This window comes from Nycticebus coucang, chromosome 2 (assembly GCF_027406575.1).
Source record: "Nycticebus coucang isolate mNycCou1 chromosome 2, mNycCou1.pri, whole genome shotgun sequence".
Lineage (NCBI taxonomy): Eukaryota > Metazoa > Chordata > Mammalia > Primates > Lorisidae > Nycticebus > Nycticebus coucang.
Genome location: NC_069781.1, coordinates 107,730,323 through 107,749,193, shown reverse-complemented (window position 1 = coordinate 107,749,193; position 18,871 = coordinate 107,730,323). Strand labels below are relative to the sequence as shown.

The window sequence follows — 18,871 nt, the reverse complement described above, 5'->3', positions numbered from 1 at the left end:
TAATCAAGAGACTAGATTTCCAAATGAGTATGTCTTAAATCTATTGAGAGTTAAACATTTTAAAACAATCCTTAAGACTTTAGTAGTTCACTCTGATATAATAAGGCCATCTTGGGAAATTATTATTATTATTTTTTTTCTTTTTGCAGTTTTTGGCTGGGGCTGGGCTTGAACCCACCACCTCCGGCATATGTGGCCGGCACCCTACTCCTTTGAGCCACAGGAGCTACCCGGGAAATTATTTTTACAGGGACCATTCATTAACAAGAACACACATCTGCACATGTATGATTCTGAAGCTATTTTAGATCACAAATTTCCCATTCAAAAATGGCTGCATCAGCTGCTGGAGCACCTGGCTCACTATGGATTCCACATGCAGAGGTTTTAGTTGCCAGACCACATTGGAAAGCCAAGAAGCAGCAAGAACAAGCCTTCACAGAGACCAGCCCTCCCAGGACACTTTGTGGTTTATGTATCTTCTTCCACTGGGCCAATGATTTTTTTTTATTATTATTATTTTTCATTTTTTTTATTAAATCATAGCTGTGTACATTAATGCAATCATGGGGCACCATACACTGGTTTTATAGACCATTTGACATATTTTCATCACACTGGTTAACACAGCCTTCCTGGCATTTTCTTAGTTATTGTATTAAGATATTTATATTTTACATTTACTAAGTTTCACATGTACCCTTGTAAGATGCACCGCAGGTGTAATCCCACCAATCACCCTCCCTCCACCCATCCTCTCCCTCTTCCCCATATTCTTAGGTTATAACTGGGTTATAGCTTTCATTTAATCTATACATGGCCCAACAGTGACCACAGGTTAGAAGCATATGTCGACGAGATTTAAATACAATCTCATCAACCAAGAATCTAAGAATCCTTTCAAGATCAGCTTCATTGCAGCACAATCAGACATTTTCCTATTTCATTTAGAGCATCGAGAAGCCATGGCATTCTCCTTAATAATTACCAATTAATAGATATTTCAAGTAATGACGTCTAAATCAATGGCCTGAGCAGAGTTAGTATTTAGCCCGCTAAAATCTAATGAACGGGTTATAAGGGACACATTTTAGTGCATGCACTGTTAATGAATATTCACACCATGCATATTATTAATTTCTCACACAACATTTGTTTTGAGCAAGTTGAGAGCCCTCAGGCACAACAATCACAAGAGATTCTCAGGACAAAACTTTCCCTTATGAAAGTTCCAATTAAGGATGATAATCAGGTATATATTACTGACATAAAAACCTTTTTATATAACAGGATTGTTTTTCCCTCATGAAACATAAGATACAAGCTCAATTTTATCAGCTCCCCATTGAGATCTAGATTCCACGCTGCTCATAAAAACTTCACCCACTGAAATTATAGTACAAACATCTGTCAACTTTTGAACTCAAAGGTCAAATTTCTACATCTTTTCCATACAGAGGTAAATTTTTATTTGTCACAACACATTGTTAAATTCCAGAGGCTTAATTAACTCCATCTAGGCAAAGGTCATCTGAACCCACTCTTTCTGTGCCATTTAAAAGTTTCACCTCTGTTTTGGTTCAGTTCACATGTCACTACCCTACTCATCTCTCTAAACAGAAATATCATTCATAGCAAACCTTCGATGGTCTCTCGTCCTATAGAAAAGTAAAAACTGAAGTTGCAAATCACATGAGCAGAAACAATTGTAATTTGTTAAGCACTGACCTTTCAAAGAACTCAGCAATAACATATACTCTCACACAAGTGAGTTTAATTTTCTAACACACCAAACTTTGGATTTTCTTCTCCAATAAGCTGTGTACCCATGCAAATTAGTATTCATTCTTCTATTGCCAGCTGGACAGTCCTCTAAAAGTGGTAACACAATAATAATAGACCTAAATGTTTATGAAATCACTTGTAAAATTTCATTTACCATTAAAAAAATATTAAATTACGTTTGCCAATTTAATAGCCTTCATGCCTCCTCCATGACCAAACATAAGCTCAGCCCCAGGTGGGCTCTCATCTTTTTTTCTTACTGCTAGATGGTTCCCTTTCCTAAACCACACCTGAGGGATTCTTAACCCCAATTCTTCCTGCATTCACCAAGAAAGGTGATCTCAGAATATGTATGCACTCCTTCTTCTGTTCCTCTCTCCCACTTAGACCCCAACTAACATCAAATCCTTATTCAGAACTTTCTAATTTTTTCCGGTTCTTTCTAGTAAATTCATTTTGTTTCTCACCTATTAAATCCTTCCCGTTGGGCAAAAGAATAACAACAACCACACTATTTAGTCTCTTATCCTTAAAAAGGAGGAGGAAAAGAAGGAATGGAAAGAGGAAGAGAAGAGTAAATGACATGGGAAAAAAACTCCATGAAACCTGAAGCTATGGCCTTCTCCTGGCCATCTCAGCTATGTCTCAAGAGAACATCCAGTGCAGCCTGCTGCCTCCATCCCTTTTTGTGTTCTCCTGTGTCCCTTTCCTCTTCCACTTAGGTCAATGGCATCCCTGAGTCACCCCAGACTTCCCCAACCCTTCCTGTCCTTTCTTCCCAAACCTTTCTTATCTTTGATGGCTCAATTCCTGTGAGCTCTGACCCCAGCTGGAGGTGGCTTAGTCAGAGCAGGGGAATGGACAAGGAAACACCACCAAAGCTGTGGCCCTCCCTGGCTTCCACGGACTCCTTCCTCCCACCCCCACCCCCATGTGCTCTGTATACTTTGGCCCTTCAGAATACTTTCCCTTACTGTCTGTTAACAAGACAGTCTCTCCCAGGCCCAGGATGAGATAGCCCAACCTAGGTTCAAGACAGCCGATTATGGTGGCAAGCATCACCAACTGTGCATGCTACAGACCTGGAGCAGGGCATGAGAGGTCAAGACTACTTCCTCTGCTCGTTTGGTTCTGCAGCACATTAATGATGCAGACCATCCTGAAACTGGAGGGGTGGGAACACTCACATCCAACTCCATAGGACAGTGCAGTGGTCATAACACCCATTCATATTCAACCCAAAGTTATGATCATCGGAAACTCCTTGAGGAGTTTGCTCTGTTTTTGGAACAGATAAGCGAATAAAAGAACATCTTCCACCATGAAGCCAGGACACTGCTCTGAAGTGGCGAATGAAGGAGCTGCAGCAGCCTGGACATCACAGAAAATGCGACCAATGAGAGCCTGCAACACAGGCATGCTAAGCTCAGAAGAAAAAGGAGCAACAGTATAAAAAGGGCCTGAAGGCCTACTGAGGCCACAGGAAAAAAGGGCAATGACCAGGTAGAATGATCACCTTATGCAGAGTAAAAAATGTTATTCAAATGTGTACATTTAAGGATGTCCTGGATCTTTGAGAAAAATTTGATTTATAATGCCCACTGTTCCAAATGGTATCTCTAGCCATAATGGACCATGACCATCATGGTCAAAGATGGGAACCCTGCAAAGCTGGCCTCACCTCTTGCTAATGATGTCACATAAGTAGCTCAGCAATCATTCTCAGGACAACTATCTCCAAGGAAGATAGTCAGAGGGGCTTCATTTTAAAACCACATAAATCACAAGTTTGTTATAGTAAATGCAAACAGAAAATTTAAAGACGTAATGAACTTAGTTTAAAGTTGCAAAGCTCAGAACTCCACATACTCAGTTGGTGCTAACAAGAAGTTTTTGCCATCTCAAAAGGCCTGCACTGACCCACCACACATATAGGTATTCTGTAACTAAATAGCTTTAGTTTAAAGGATGATCTAGCATTTTGTAATTTCAATAATTCACAATATTCTTATTTTAGAATGTATATTTGAGGATCTTTTTTATATTTCCTACTAAATATACAGTTACTTTTATATTCCTTATATTAGGGGATAAAATTACCCACACAGAAAGGCATTCTTTTCTGAAGATATTACGCAGTACCACTAGAACAGTGGTTCTCAACCTTCCTAATGCCGCAAACTTTTAATACAGTTCCTCATGTTATGGTGACCCCCAACCATAAAATTATTTTCGTTGCTACTTCATAACTGTAATTTTGCTACTGTTATGAATCATAATGTAAATATCTGATATGCAGGATGTATTCAGGCGACCCCTGTGAAAGGGCCATTCGACCCCTAACGGGGTTTCGACCCACAGGTTGAGAACCGCTGCACTAAAAGATAAAGGAAAATGCTTTTTAGCTCTACTTTGACCAATGTTTCAAACAATACTTTTCAGTTTTTCCACCTTCACCTGCTACCCCCAGAGTTGATTAGCTGGAAATACATGCATCTCGGAGGACTCCAAGGTATGTCATTATAATCCTGCAAAGATCCACTCAAGTCCCACGACCTTCGCTATAGATGCCGAGCTGTGCAAGGTGGAACTCCAACAGCCCAAAAAGGGCCCTTCAGAGACCTGCTGGAACTTTTCTCTAGAACAGTGGCCTTCTGGAGAGAGCAGATCTGCACCTCATGAAAACCAGAGCATAGAAACATACTCATCCTGATTACTAAGATGTGGTAATTACAGAGAATAACAGCAATTGAGGACTGCTTTCAGATCAATATTCAGTTTAAAGCGTAAACCTGCTGTTTTCTTATTTTACGGAATAAACATCATTATTGGAATATTACTGAGGAAGAAAGTCTGTGGCTTCTCCTCCTTTTTTAAGAGCCTCTACCTGGCCTATTGCCCCTGATGATGGCCCACCTCCTTTACATGGAGGCACTTGGGGTCAATTCAGTCATGATTCTTCTAAGGCTTTAGAAAATGCACAAGAGATTACGAGGTACCGAGGAAAACAAACAATGGATTTTTACAGTACATACATTCTGGTGGAAGTCTGTTCTTTCTAAAAGCAAGTCTCTCAGTTTTCTTTCTGCTTTCTGCCAAACTAAACAGGACTCCGTAAACATACTGACGAACTGGCCTATAGAGCAGAGCAGCCGGAGGCAGGTCCTTGTTGGCTTCATCTTCAATAGAAACAGCAATTTTGATTTCACCCTTTGCATGGAAGAAAGCAGAATAACATTGCACATTTTTCATGTTGAATTTACAATAAATTCACAGAAATATACTGTATTATCTCCAGTTAATGACATTGCAATTCTATTCCAAATCAAGGGCTTAACAACTTGCCTACATTAAGATGTTTAGAAAAAGTTTATTGGCAGGCTGTAGTCAAAAGTGAATGCTCAAAGAATCAAAATAAAATCTACATTATTTTATGTTTAACCTGAAACCAACAACAAAAGACTACATAGATGATTCAAAGTCTTTTCAACAATCTAGACAGATAACATCAGACAACAAATAGAGAACACTGACAACCTGCAACTTTTATTTAGAGAATCAGGATAGCCATGTGCAATAAAACTTGTAATTCTGAATGATCTATAGGCAATCCAAAGGAAATGAGTATCCTGAAAACATACTGACCAAAATTTCTTTACCAGGCTTGTCTTTAAAAAGTTGTCATATTGCATATTAGGCTTCTGCTACAGTGTAGCAGGTGCTCAATGGATGTGTCCCATTGCATCTTTCCATGTTCCGGGGCCAGTACGGCAAGAACTGCATTTGGCTCAAGAACATGCTCCCAAGAGACAAATGACTGACTGTAGCCTTTGGCAGCTGAGACTGCTGCCAAAATTCTGTGGTCACCTGTCTCTGGTATTTCATAGCATCAAGATACATCTCAAGATATTTTTCAAAGAATTTTATTTATGCATATTCGTAACATAAAAATACATTTATGATCTTCAATGTTTGTTAAACTTACTGATATATATATATATATACTCTTTTAATAATAATTTTCTAACATTTGCTCTTTCTTTTACGTAAGTTTAATTTCAAAATTAGCCTTTCCCTTATCTTCAGTACTTTCATATTCATAAATCCAGTAGCTATGTTCTAACACTCTCATCTAGAGGATGTTTTTCTTAATATTATGATATTTTGATAATTCTCTATTATTACCATGAAGATTCACCTCACTGCAACTGTCTCAGCCTGGATAATTTAATACCAGAGCTGCTCAGCTCATAGGAAATACTATGCTTATATAGTCTAACCTTTTCCCTAGTATACTGAAAAATTTTCTTACTAAATATACAGTTACTTTTACATTCCTTATATTAGGGGATAAAATTACCCACGCAGAAAGGCATTCTTTTTTGAAGATATTACTCAGTACCACTAGAATAGTGGTTCTCAACCTTCCTAATGCCACGATGTAGAAGCATTTTAAAATCTGAAAAGATGCAATTAAGTTTTCGATTCTCAACCATACTTTTGTTTTTAACCAGTATTTGTCTTAAAATTTGTGAGAAATGATGAAGAGTTTTGGTATGGTTTGCAGCCCTCACATGGATCTAACCAATGGTCCACACATCAGATCCATAAGTGTGGACACAGTAGGTGGCTCCAGGGTACCTTACACCTCAAATAGCCCCACAGGGAAAGGGTGTTGTCTCTTTACAGGTTATTTTGAAAGATGTCTTCCCAAAACTTTGGTTCCTTAAACTCTTCCCCACAACAATAACTTTTCACTTACCCTTTATAATTTTTGTTGAACCTGAAAAATAAAATGTTTACCTTACAACCATAATTTGAAATGTGATACCACAAACACATGGCCCATATCAAATAATAGATAAAATTTGCAGACAATTACAATTAAAAAATAAATTAAAGGCGCTGAGTAAATTTCTGGCTAAATTATTTTCCATGTCCTTTAATTTATAAAAGAAAAGAATGTTTGGATTAGTAAGTTAACACTTGCAGTCCACTGCAGGAGTACTATGGAATGGGAGTGCATTTTGCATTTATTGACTCCATTTTACAAACCACAGATGGATTGTAGAAAATAGACAGAAAAGATCTAATTAGAAGTGGTGGTAAAGGTACTGATGAAAACATGTTAATTATACAGGATAGTAATAAACCAGTTCTGCACGATAAGTTTAGTCACTAAAGTAACCTATTAAATTGTGAGTCTAGGGTTATTAAGTGTTAACATAAAGACTACGAATCATTGAGGAAATTTAAATACACATAGATGCATTTGAGACACCAAGATTAAAAAACAATGCCATATTATATGTATATATTAATATTTAAGCATACATTAGATACTAAAGTGAAATTATGACACTGTATAAAATAATTGCATTTTCTGACTACGCACATTTCACAAATCCTGTCTTATATTTTTTGCTATCAGCGCTATTAAAATTGCACTCAATGAGGAGGATGAACAAGTCAAAATGCATGAAGTACTATAAGCCACTCAAAAGGGGAGACATTATTTTTTAAGCACAAGTTATAAAGAAATCAGATATTTTATCTGGCATCAGAATTAAACCTGATATTACAGCATAAATACGGTATAAGAAATTTTAAAATTAAAATAAAAGGAATAAAATTACAAGTCATAAAAAATGTGATGTATCATTATTTCATCAAAGTTTCAAAAATACTTTACACTAAATTGAAGGTGAGAAGTAAGGCTTCACAAGTTATTTTTAAATTGTATTTACAGTTATAAATTTTCATCTTTTGTCCAATGGTTAGAAAGGGAACAGTGAACTTTGTTTCAAACAGTTTAGTGAAATAGAAAAACAATTCAAAAAAGGACAAAAGGACAAAACACCCATAGGAATGACCACCTGCCAAATAACAAAAGCCACTCCAGGGCCCTTTGGATAATACCTTCGTCAGGACATGAAAGATGTAGGGATACATCAACCCCTTCTTGTGCCTGTGCTCAGCCACTCTCAGCACCTCAGGTGCAACAGGGGGCAGGGGAGGTGTGGTGATGTCCATGTGGTTCCTGGTGGGCATCGACAGGAGGCATGGGATTGGCTGGACAGTGCCCATCTGGCTTCCCTTGCCTTCGACTAGTTGGCTTCCTGAAGAGGCAGTGGATGAACCTTCTGCCTATAAAGAAAAGAGCAGGGGGGAGGAAAATGAGTGTATGTCACATTTCCATTCATTTAAAATGTGCTAAGTACCTCACCTGCCAGGCACAGAGGGTAGAAAGGTAAGTCCTATTTCAGAGAGATCTGATTTAATGTCACCCTAAGAACAGAGAAAGAATATCTGTATCCAATCCTCTCCTAGGGCAGCCTCTCATGCAGAAATGTCATTAACATACACCGTGCCATAGGAGACAAGGCTTGTGGCTCCCAGAGGATACATACCCTCTGTTTTGGGGGACGGGAGCCTGGAGGACACATCTCAGGAAACGGCTCCAGCTTCCTACCATGGTTTCAGCTTCTGCTGGGTGACTCCTCCCATGGGCTCTCCCCTTTAGTGCCCAGCTCTCTGCACTTGCTAAATGCTAGGCAGCCTTACTGTCTTGGTTGGCTCTTGTCATCCATCACCCATGTGGCCTGTTCTTCTGTGTTTGTTCTTCTTAAGACCTTGCCTAGTGTCTCCACAGAAGGAGAAACTATCACTCAGAGAGGCTATTTAATTTGACCACAGTTACACAACTGATAACTTGTAGAACTAAGGTTCTAATCCAGAACTTGAATCCACCTCACTCTTCCATGCCACAGCTGGTACTTAAAAAAACAAACAACGGGCGAAGCCTGTGGCTCAGAGGAGTAAGGCACCAGCCCCATATGCCGGAGGTGGTGGGTTCAAGCCCAGCCCCAGCCAAAAGGTACAAAAAAAAAAAAAAGTAAAAAAACAAACAAAAACCCCAACTCAAACATTCTTTGTACTCATTATAAAACCCCCAATTAATTATATATAGGCAAAAAATTAAAGCCAAAACCAAAATAAAACAAAACCCAAACCACAAGCTAATCCTATTAAAATAGTGTCTCAGATCTACAGATGCTAACACAGTAAGAGGTGCATGATGCATGGTTAGGTGAAAATACCATTCTGTAACAAGTAAGCAACCAAATGTGGAGTATATGAACAAGCACAGGAAGAAGTCTGGGTTGCAAATGATTACCCTGAGGTAGTGGGACTGAAGAAAGAAAAAAAGGAGTTGGAGGAGAACGGCATAGTCTGAATAGCCTGAATAACTGCTGTAGAACAATTATTTTTTTTGCACAATGAACATTTTTTTCTTTTTCAGAGTAAGTGTTGGAAATGAAAACCATTTATTGCTTGATTTAGTGCACCATAATGACATATACATTTTTGAAATAAATGTATTCTTTACAATGGTATGGAATTCAGTGTTGAATTTTATCCTTTAAAACACAAAGTGCCAAAATTAATCTTAAGAAGAATAATTCAGGGCCAGGTGCCGTGACTCACACCTAGCACTTTGGGAGGCCGAGACAGGTGGATTGCCTGAGCGCACATGTTTGAGACCAGCCTGAGCAAGAGGAAGAGACCCCATCTCTAAAAATAGCCAGGCTCTGTAGTCCCAGCTACTTGGGAGGCTAAGGCAAGAGGATCACTTGAGCCCAAGAGTTTGAGGCTGCTGTGAGCTATGATGCCATGGCATTCCACTAAGGGCAACAAGTGAGATTGTATCTCAAAAAAAAAAAAAAAAGAGTAATTCATAGATAATTCACTAGTGTTTTTTACACTCTCCATTCAAAAAGAATATAAATACATAAATACAAAATAACTTGAAATGCTTTGGGAAAGTGCTTTGAAAATAATGGGTATTATGAAGCATTTTGTGGCTTATTTATAGTATACTCATTCAATAGTAAGATTATTGGAGTACTAGGGAAATTTCTGATATTCAGAAGATCTTAAGTACAAACCAACCAGGAGACCTGGTCCTTTTTGGTGATTACATGTGGCAGACACAGCTTTGCAAAGTAAAAAGATATTTCTAAAGATTACCATTAACAGGTAGAAATAGGAAAAAAGGAGAAAATGGAATTCGGCTTATTTCAATTTTTAATGTACATATCCTAGCTTCTTTTTCTATTCATCTTCACAAAAACCCTATAAGAAATGAAGGTTCAGAAAGGCTCTAAGTACCTTGTCCGAGATAATGTAGCAAGCAGACAACTGGGGAAAGATGTGTACCAAGGGCCCGCCACACCCAGAGACAGGGTGGCCAGGACACACCTCTGATCTCTTACTCCCCACTTTTCATCCCCTTTATTAAAAGTTTATAACACATGCTTTAAAGAGAGAAAGGATTTTTCTTTAAATTGATCACTAATCCAACATGCTTAAAGAGTCAGAATTTAAAGAATAGAAGGCATAAACTTGCTACCTTTGTTTGGTCTCCTGGGTCTCCCCGTGCCTGAGGCTCTGGGTGACTTCCTGTCTTCTCCCAGCCAATCTTGTTCCCGCTGATATGGCTGAACATAAAATGAACATGATTATTGTCGCCCACTTTCCCAAACAAGTTCACAATGATACAAGAAGGGCCCAAACTAAGTCTACAAATTCATGATACTTTTCATGCTTTCCTAATTTCATACCCCTCCAAAACAAAGTTATCTAGAAATAATTCTAATATAGAAATATTTCTTCCTGCCTCAAGAGGGTAAGTGATCAGCACTGACTATGGCAAAGAAACCTAACTTCGGAGTCACCAGTTTAAAAATGGTCTGTGATGTGCTTAGTGCCACAGAGGGTGCAGAAGAAAAAAGGCAGGCCTTGTCTTGAAGTAGCTTTCAATCATCACAGAGAAGCAAGATAAAGAATCACATCATTTAATTGACAATTATAAGGTAATATAAGATTAAATGTTATCTGAATCAAATGCTACCCATAACTTACAAATAAATGTAAGGTGACAAAGGTACTCCAACCTATTCATGGAAAGGGGGCATTAGAGCTAAGGCTGGAGATGACTCACACCAGGAAATCTGAAAAGCAAAGAAGGTATATTCTCAGCAAAGGAAGAAAAATGGATTCGGTGAGTTCAGAGAACAAGGAGTTAATGCAAAAATAGGGTGGGGAAAAGAGATGAGCAAATCAGACAAAGAGCATCTCAAATGTCAGAATAAGGAATTTCAATCAGCATTTTTTAAAAATCATGCTGTTACCCATTAGTAGACTGGGAAAACAATTTAGTGAGTTTAATGAGCACTTTAGAAAACTGAAATAGAGCACACCAGAATAAATTCTTTGTTCACTGTGCATATGGGTCACCAGATAAAATGGGTGGTTTATCACGACCCCAGGCAAATGTAAAATGTGTTGTCCTATAGATAGCAGGGTTGGCAGGACACAGCCACCATATGGATCCCCAATGCTGGCCACAAGAAATGCCAGCACGGGTCAATCGTTTTACTTTCTAACTGAATATAACAAATGCCTTGCTTTGAAGACTAGATTGAATTTCAGAATACTTCCATGTATATTTATGTTTCATTTATACAGCTAATAATACCTTAAATTTATACTAAGAACCACTTAAACCAGACACTTCACTGACTCCACTGTGCTGTGACGCCCTTGATACAGGGAAGTAGACTCTGGACTAGGCACTCTGTGAAATCCTTTTGTGCTCTCACAGACTCTCATCTACACCCCCACTATTCAAATCTTTGATGATAAAATTCGGGGTCAGAGAGAAGAAAATATACCCAGAGTCACAAAAAAGTAACTGGATTCAAATCCAGACCCGTTATTCCAAACTATTACCACATGCTATCACTGGAGAGCCAGGCCAACAGAGGGTTCACAAAAACAAGAGTGAGCAAGAGCACAGCAAGCAACAGAAAAGAACAGCTCTGGCAATCCAGCCACAGCAGCAGGGTGAGGCCCAGCACTACATGATGGAGCTTTCCAGAGATATGCTGCAAGGTGTCAATTCACTAGAACACTTGGAGCTTTTTCTGCATGAAAGCCTGTCAAAGACAGTAAACCATTCTAGTCACTGAATAATTTCTTCTCCACATTTTTCTAGACAGCAGGTTGGTGATGTTAAGATAGAAATACATTGGTGCTCATTTACACCTATATACTGACGTGTCAATAGTATTCTGACTGCCAGGGTACAGAATTTTCCTTTGTAGAGCAGAAAAAGAAGAGAACATTGAATAAAAGATGAATTAACTTTCAGCTTTTCCTTTTAGATCAGAGAAAAACAAAACCAAAATGAAAGAAAAAAATTATTAAATTTACAAAGGTAAAAGATCAAATTCACAGTAGAAATACCTGATGTGTGTAAAGTTTTCATTTCTATCTGCTTCCCAACTCAAAGTGTTAAGACCAGAACAGCCAGGACGTGAAAGGAGGGTGTGGGCCACAGTGCTGGAGGGCAGCAGGAGAACTCAGCCTCAAGCAACAGGTGTTTGGAGTTCTAACACAGGACCCAGACCTGGCCAGGTGACATTCTATAGAAGCATAATTATCTGAGTTACCCCACCAGAGAAACTGCAAGAGATAAGACAGTTAACAGGCCTATTCTCTTCGTGCACCTAATTAAGCTAAAGTCACACATTCAGGTCCCTTCATGTAATGGGAAAGGTTGGGGGTAAAAAAAGTGTTTTTCCATCAGACAGTCAGACAATGGCTCAAGCTTTCATCACCCGCTTGTCCAGACCTCAGAAGAGCAAGTGCCCTTACAACTGGTCACTGAACTGTCCTCTTAACAGCCTGTGAATGGGAGTTCAGAGACACCTGTGAGCCACAGATCTGTCCTGATCAATACAAAATGTCTGCATAAGCCGGTGGGTAGCTAGACTTACATATTAATAGACTCCTACTATCATGGCGCAGATCATGATTAATTTTTGCTGACACATAACAATTAGAATCCTTTTTAACAGAAGGCCTTACAAATGTTACCATGTGTTTACAAGCCCAAATATATAAATGTAGATATTTGCCTGGCACAATAATGTAATAATCTGAAAGAAAAACTTTCCCTCAGCCTGTCTGTGCCGCAGGATCCCAGAGCAAGGTAATATGGAAGTCTCTTTGCAAAACACAAGGTTTCTTTTGAAGTGGTGTCTGGTAGGACTCAAAAGCACAAGAAAAACATCAGCACCATTGTAAAGGAAAAAAGATGTCAGCAGCATATTTCCTAGGATACTAGGCTAAACAAAGCTGAATGAAATTCTTAACTATTTTACATTAAAGACCAAGATCAGCATTTTGGTTTTACATTCTACCAATAGTTTTTTTTTTTTTTTGGCCGTTTCTTTTGATATTTATTTCCAGATTGCGGGGGCAGCAGAAATGCCCTCTTCATTCTAATTTTTTTTTAATTTTCACATACATATGTATTTATTAGGTTTCCATTTTTTTGCCTTCACAAAATTAAAAAGGCTTAAAATTTAATAACAATAACAATGTTTCAGATAAGGACTAGAAAAAAAAACCTCATAAAGAATGAACGAACATAAATACAATCAGAAAAGGAATTGCTACATTGAAATATTAAGCAATAACAATAATAATGATGCAAAAAAAGTAACATTCATGTTGTCAAATAAGAGTATGTCTATTATAGAACGCTTTGACTCTGAGATTCAGTATGGAGTCATCAGTTAACTTATTTTTTTTAAGTCTCAAAAAATAGACAACTAATATTTATAAATAAAAGTAAAAGATAATTTCGAAAAACAGATCATGCCAAATCTGATAGACAATAGAAAAAGAAGAAATACTTCAAAATCATTCTACTTGATCTCGGTATACCTGATATTAAAATTGGAGAAAATATATTATTATAAAGAGGAAATTAATAGTTAATTTTTAAATAACAGTGATAGCTACTATTTATTATATTTACTCATCAGCTTAATTCATAAATAGCTCAGCAAACCTCCTATCCACAATAGAATGCCCCAAGATTCAACAAGCCTGAGACCACACAACCACACCTGCAAAAACTTGCCATGAGAATCTGAGAGAAACAGTCCTTGATAACAGTGGAGACTCAGCACTACTCACAGGGTCATTTAGATGCCTGTCTTTCTGCGGTTCATCTTTCACAGTCCAGCACATATGATCCTACAGGGACTCACATGTCATTAGCACCCATTAACAGGGGAGATGGACTGCAAAGCTCAAGCAAGAAATGCCACCCTAACACTGCATATCAAAATAAATATCGATGGTTGGGTGCGGTGACTCACACCTATAATACTAGTACTTTGGGAGGCTGAGGGAAGAGGGTCAGTTGAGACCAGAACTTCCAGAGCAAAAGTAAGATCCTGTGTCTAGAAAAATAAATAAATAGTAAAACTAATCAGAAGTGGTGGTGTACACCTGTAGTCCCAGCTACTCAGGAGGCTGAGGCAGCAAGATTATTTAAGCACAGGAGTTTGAGGTTGCAATGAGTTATGATGATGCCACTGCACTCTAGCCTGGGCAACCAAGACTCTGTCTCATTTAATCAGTCAAGATATTCTACTGTGTTGAGCCTTCTCTCCACTTAAGATACATGAACAGTAGAACCTCTGTAAGCTGACCACCCAAGGACTGTAACAAACTGGTCAACATACAGAGGTGATCAACATAAGGAACTAGACTTACTAAATCGATACATACATGTAGTACATGTCTGGTCTATGAAAATGAGGTCAACTTAAGAAGGTAGTCAATGTAGGGAGGTGATCAATTATGGAGGTTCTACTACTGTATAAATATTTAAGAAAATGAAACAAATCTATACAAATAAAGTTACAAAGCTGATAAAAGTTAGTTTTCTATCTGAATAAAACTTTTATCTATCCATTCTTTTTTTTTTTTTTTTTTACAGTTTTTTAGCCAGGGCTGGGTTTGAACCCACTACCTCCAGCACATGGGGCCAGCACCCTACTCCTTTTGAGCCCTATCCATTCTTTTTTTTTTTGAGATAAGAGTCTCAGTTTGTTGCCCTTGGTAGAGTGCCATAGCATCATAGCTCATAGCAACTTCAAACTCTTGGGCTCAAGAGATACTCTCGTCTCAGCCTCCTCAAGTAGGCCTCCCAGAGTGCTGGGATTACAGGCATGAGCCACCTCACATCTGGCCTTATCTATCCCTTCTAAAATGTCAGTAATAATGTTCAAAAAAAAACCCCCAAAACAATGAAATGTGTATATATATAGTTATACTTATTAAGTATATATACATATTTATACTTCATGTTTATTATTACTTTAATAAGTATGTAAAGTATAAAAGAAAAGGAAAATGACGGCTGTCCCTAAGATACCGTTATTATAAATTTTAGTATATGCAGAGAAAAATAAGATGCTTGAATATTCACCAATCTTTTGAATATAGTTACTGCTCCAGAGGTAGAATCTTGGGAGATTCCTTATACAGTAATTTGCAATGTTTGAATTCTATGTAACTTTGTATCAAGATTAGAAAAAAGATATAATAGAAAAAATTAAAAACTTTAATTTAGGCAACCTCAGATTTGATTCTAATTCTACCTATCCAAACGAATCTATGAAAATATTATAAAATAACACCTCCACAAGGATTCAACTTTTAATTCTTTTGAGGGGAAGACAGAGTCTTACTATGTTGCCCTCGGTAGAGTGCTGTGACGTCACAGCTCATAGCAACCTCAAACCCTTAGGCTTAAGCAATTCTCTTGCCTTAGCTTCCCAAGTAGCTGGGACCACAGGGGCCTGCCACAACAGCTGGCTATTTTTTGTTGCAGTTGTCATTGTTGTTTAGCTGGCCTGGGCTGGGTTCGAACCCGCCACCCTCGGTATATGTGGCTGGTGCTGTAACCACCATGCTACAGGTGCTGAGCCTCAACTGTTAATTCTTAATTCAACAAAACAGGATTACAAAGATCTGACAGAGGCCAGGAAAGGAAGAAAAACAAGAATGTCACCTTCATTTTAAAATTTTTAACCAAGAATAAAGAAAGAAGCATATGCTGATGCTGCTTTAACAAAAGGCATGAGAGAAAATCATGAAATATTTAGTTATAAAACAGCACATTTCTTCTTATTTTATTGCCAAACCAACCATTATGGGCCAAAACAACCAGCCAGTTCCAATCACTGCCCAGGGCACCAGCCCACTTCTCTAATAAGGGACAAAGACACTGCTAGAAAGAAGAGTGTTGTGCTTCTGCCAAGGAGCCAATTAAACTCAGGACTAAGCTCCCAAAAAGCTCATCTCTAATCTTTGTTGGAAAAATATCTCAGGCAGCCACAGCAGTGTGGCAAGAAGTCTTCTCATATTCTAAGAACTCCTCATCTAACACAGATTTTTCAAAAATTCTAAAGAAAGAGTAACAAACAGTCCACGACGCCCAATCCAACAGTACAGTGGAACAACTCTCCTAACTGAAGAAACTAAAGGCTGGATAGGTATTAAAGAAAATGACAAAAAGAAGTAGAAAAAACACAGGACAGCCTGCCAAATGCACCCAGTGAAGGCTACCCCCACCAGCCTCTCACGATTGGCCAAGAACACTTCCAGATCTGTTGCCATCTGTGCAGATACCTCCTCATAGATTTGGGGTTACCTAAGAACATTCTCTGTAGTGAGGTATGATGCTCCATGCGGACAGTCCTTGATGACAGGATGAGGATGGAAGAGGGCACACACATCTAACCAATGTTGCTGTGACACACCACACACCTGCCTTCCTACAGGTACCCAGCAAATATCCACGAAGAGCACCATGGTTCTCAGACACCTATGGGTCATGGTGACAACCAGCAATGATGAGGATAAAAACCAGGACCTACCAGCTCTATCTATGTTCCCCACCACATATTATCTTTATAAACAAACGTTTGACAGTTGTATAGAATTGTATAGATTTTTAATAAAAGATGTCTTGTTATGTCTTAAGTTGTATTCTTTTGATTTTCTCAGTGAGGGGGAACAACTTTTTGTTTATTGGTATCTGTGTTTCTTCTATGAATTGCATATTTATGCTTTTTTTTTTTTTTTTTAAAGAGACAGGGTCATACTATGTTGCCCAGCCTAGAGTGCAGTGGCTATTCAACTAATCAGAGCACATGGGAGCCTCAAGTTCCTTGGCTTGAGTGAACCTCCTCCTACCTCAGCCTCTCAAGTGGCTGGAACTGCAGGCACCACACCTGGCACATTTATACCTTTTACCACTTATAATGCTTACGTTTTTAATTCGTAGGGTGCTTTTATGGTTTTCTATTTTATTCTGTAACAGTCCCCATCACCCATAATCACTACCCTTTAGAAAAAAGCCACTGAGTTACTGTGGGGAAACTAGGCCACTTACTTTGCAGATTGTCCCACATTCTGAATTTGGCTTATTGCTTCCTTGTGGTACCACTGAACATTTACTGTAAAATACATTTTTTAACTGTAGAAAATGACTATTTGTTTTCCATCACAGATATAAGTGAGTACTTATTGAGCAACCTTGGCAAATGACTACCCAGACCCACCTTGGGACCATGCCCCATGCAATCCTGAGTCTGGGCTGGATGGCAAGAAAGTAATGGATGGCAGCACGCCTTGCTGGGCATCTTAAAGGCCTATCCCCTCTGCTATTCTGTGGTTTAGAAATTATAAACATTTTTACTGTCAATTCGTTGACATTAAGACCAGACCCTGAGCGGCGCCTGTGGCTCAGTGAGTAGGGCGCCAGCCCCATATGCCGAGGGTGGCGGGTTCAAACCCAGCCCCAGCCAAACTGCAACAACCAAAAAAAAAATAGCCGGGCGCTGTGACGGGCGCCTGTAGTCCCAGCTGCTTGGGAGGCTGAGGCAAGAGAATCGTGTAAGCCCAAGAGTTAGAGGTTGCTGTGAGCCATGTGACGCCACAGCACTCTACCTGAGGGCGCTACAGTGAGACTCTGTCTCTACAAAAAAAAAAAAAAAAAGACCAGACCGTGAAGTTCAATATCCATAAATTCCCACCAGCTGAATGGTCTGTCTGTCCAGAGACCTATTTGTTCAAAGGGCAAATGCCATCAAGATGAGAAAACACTCATTTCTTAAGAAACACCAGGGCTACTCTAAGCACACTCTGGATGGTATTCATGGCACCAGAAGACATGCAATTCTGCAATGCACAGCCCTTCCAGGCATCACACCTCAGTGCATCAGCTCTTCTCACTTTCTTCTGCTCAGCCTTCCCACCATTCCCATTTCCAGTGCTCCCTGTTCCAGTCACTCTTCTGCATGTTTTCTTCACACACTCATCATCGTCAAGGTTGGTTTATCTACTGCTTACAGACTGTTTTCTATCAGAACACAAGTGCTGAGCACAGACCTTATCTGTGCCATCCATTGTCTTTCACTAGTGAACAGTTAAGTGCTCAAATACTTCTTGGTTAAATTCATGGATAATTTCCTCTCCAAAAGGACCATCCTAAAAGGACAATGAAGGTCCCAGGGTCCTAATTAAAGTCCTAACTTAAGGTAAACTAAGTCCTAAAATCAGGTGTATACAACCTGAGGCTGCATGCCAATTTTCTGAAGACCTTTTTTTAGCTTATCTATGACTTTTGTAGATAGCTTATCTACAAAAAGTAGGCATAGGTCTTTACAAATCAGCTTTTGTTAGTGTCTGTGTATTTAATGTGTGGCTACAGATAACTCGCATTCTTCTAATGTAGTGGTTCTCAACCTTCCTAATGCCTCCTAATGCCACGACCCTTTAATACAGTTCCTCACGTTGTGGTGACTCCTCCAACCATAAAATTGTTTTCGTTGCTACTTCATAACTGTAATTTTGCTACTGTTATAAATCGTAATGTAAATATCTGATATGCAGGGTGTATTTTCATTGTTACAAAGGGGTTGTGACCCACAGGTTGAGAGCTGTTGTTCTAATGTGTGGCAGAGAAAAGAAAAATGTATACCCCGTCCTAAATTATTACCCCTACTGAGTTATTTTATAAACTACAAAAGCAATTCTCTATTTTCTTATGTACAGACTCAAGTTGCACACAATATACTACATACATTCTAGCATTCACCAGGCTAGAATCCTTGCTAAAAATCATGAACACCATCCTTTCTTAGCACCA

At 38.8% G+C, this 18,871-nt stretch overlaps 1 protein-coding gene across 6 annotated transcripts in view; it reads right to left on the bottom strand.

Moving 5' to 3' along the window:
- Positions 1–18,871, bottom strand: part of FAM120A (family with sequence similarity 120A) — a 124,481-nt gene that overhangs the window by 38,339 nt on the left and 67,271 nt on the right. For all 6 annotated transcript variants that reach the window (XM_053578419.1, XM_053578403.1, XM_053578411.1 and 3 more), the window contains exons 8-10: positions 10,199–10,286; positions 7,705–7,932; positions 4,821–4,995 (exon numbers count right to left, since the gene is read on the bottom strand). In XM_053578419.1, coding sequence (XP_053434394.1) covers positions 4,821–4,995; positions 7,705–7,932; positions 10,199–10,286 — 491 coding nt within the window. The remainder of the gene's footprint in view (positions 1–4,820; positions 4,996–7,704; positions 7,933–10,198; positions 10,287–18,871) is intronic.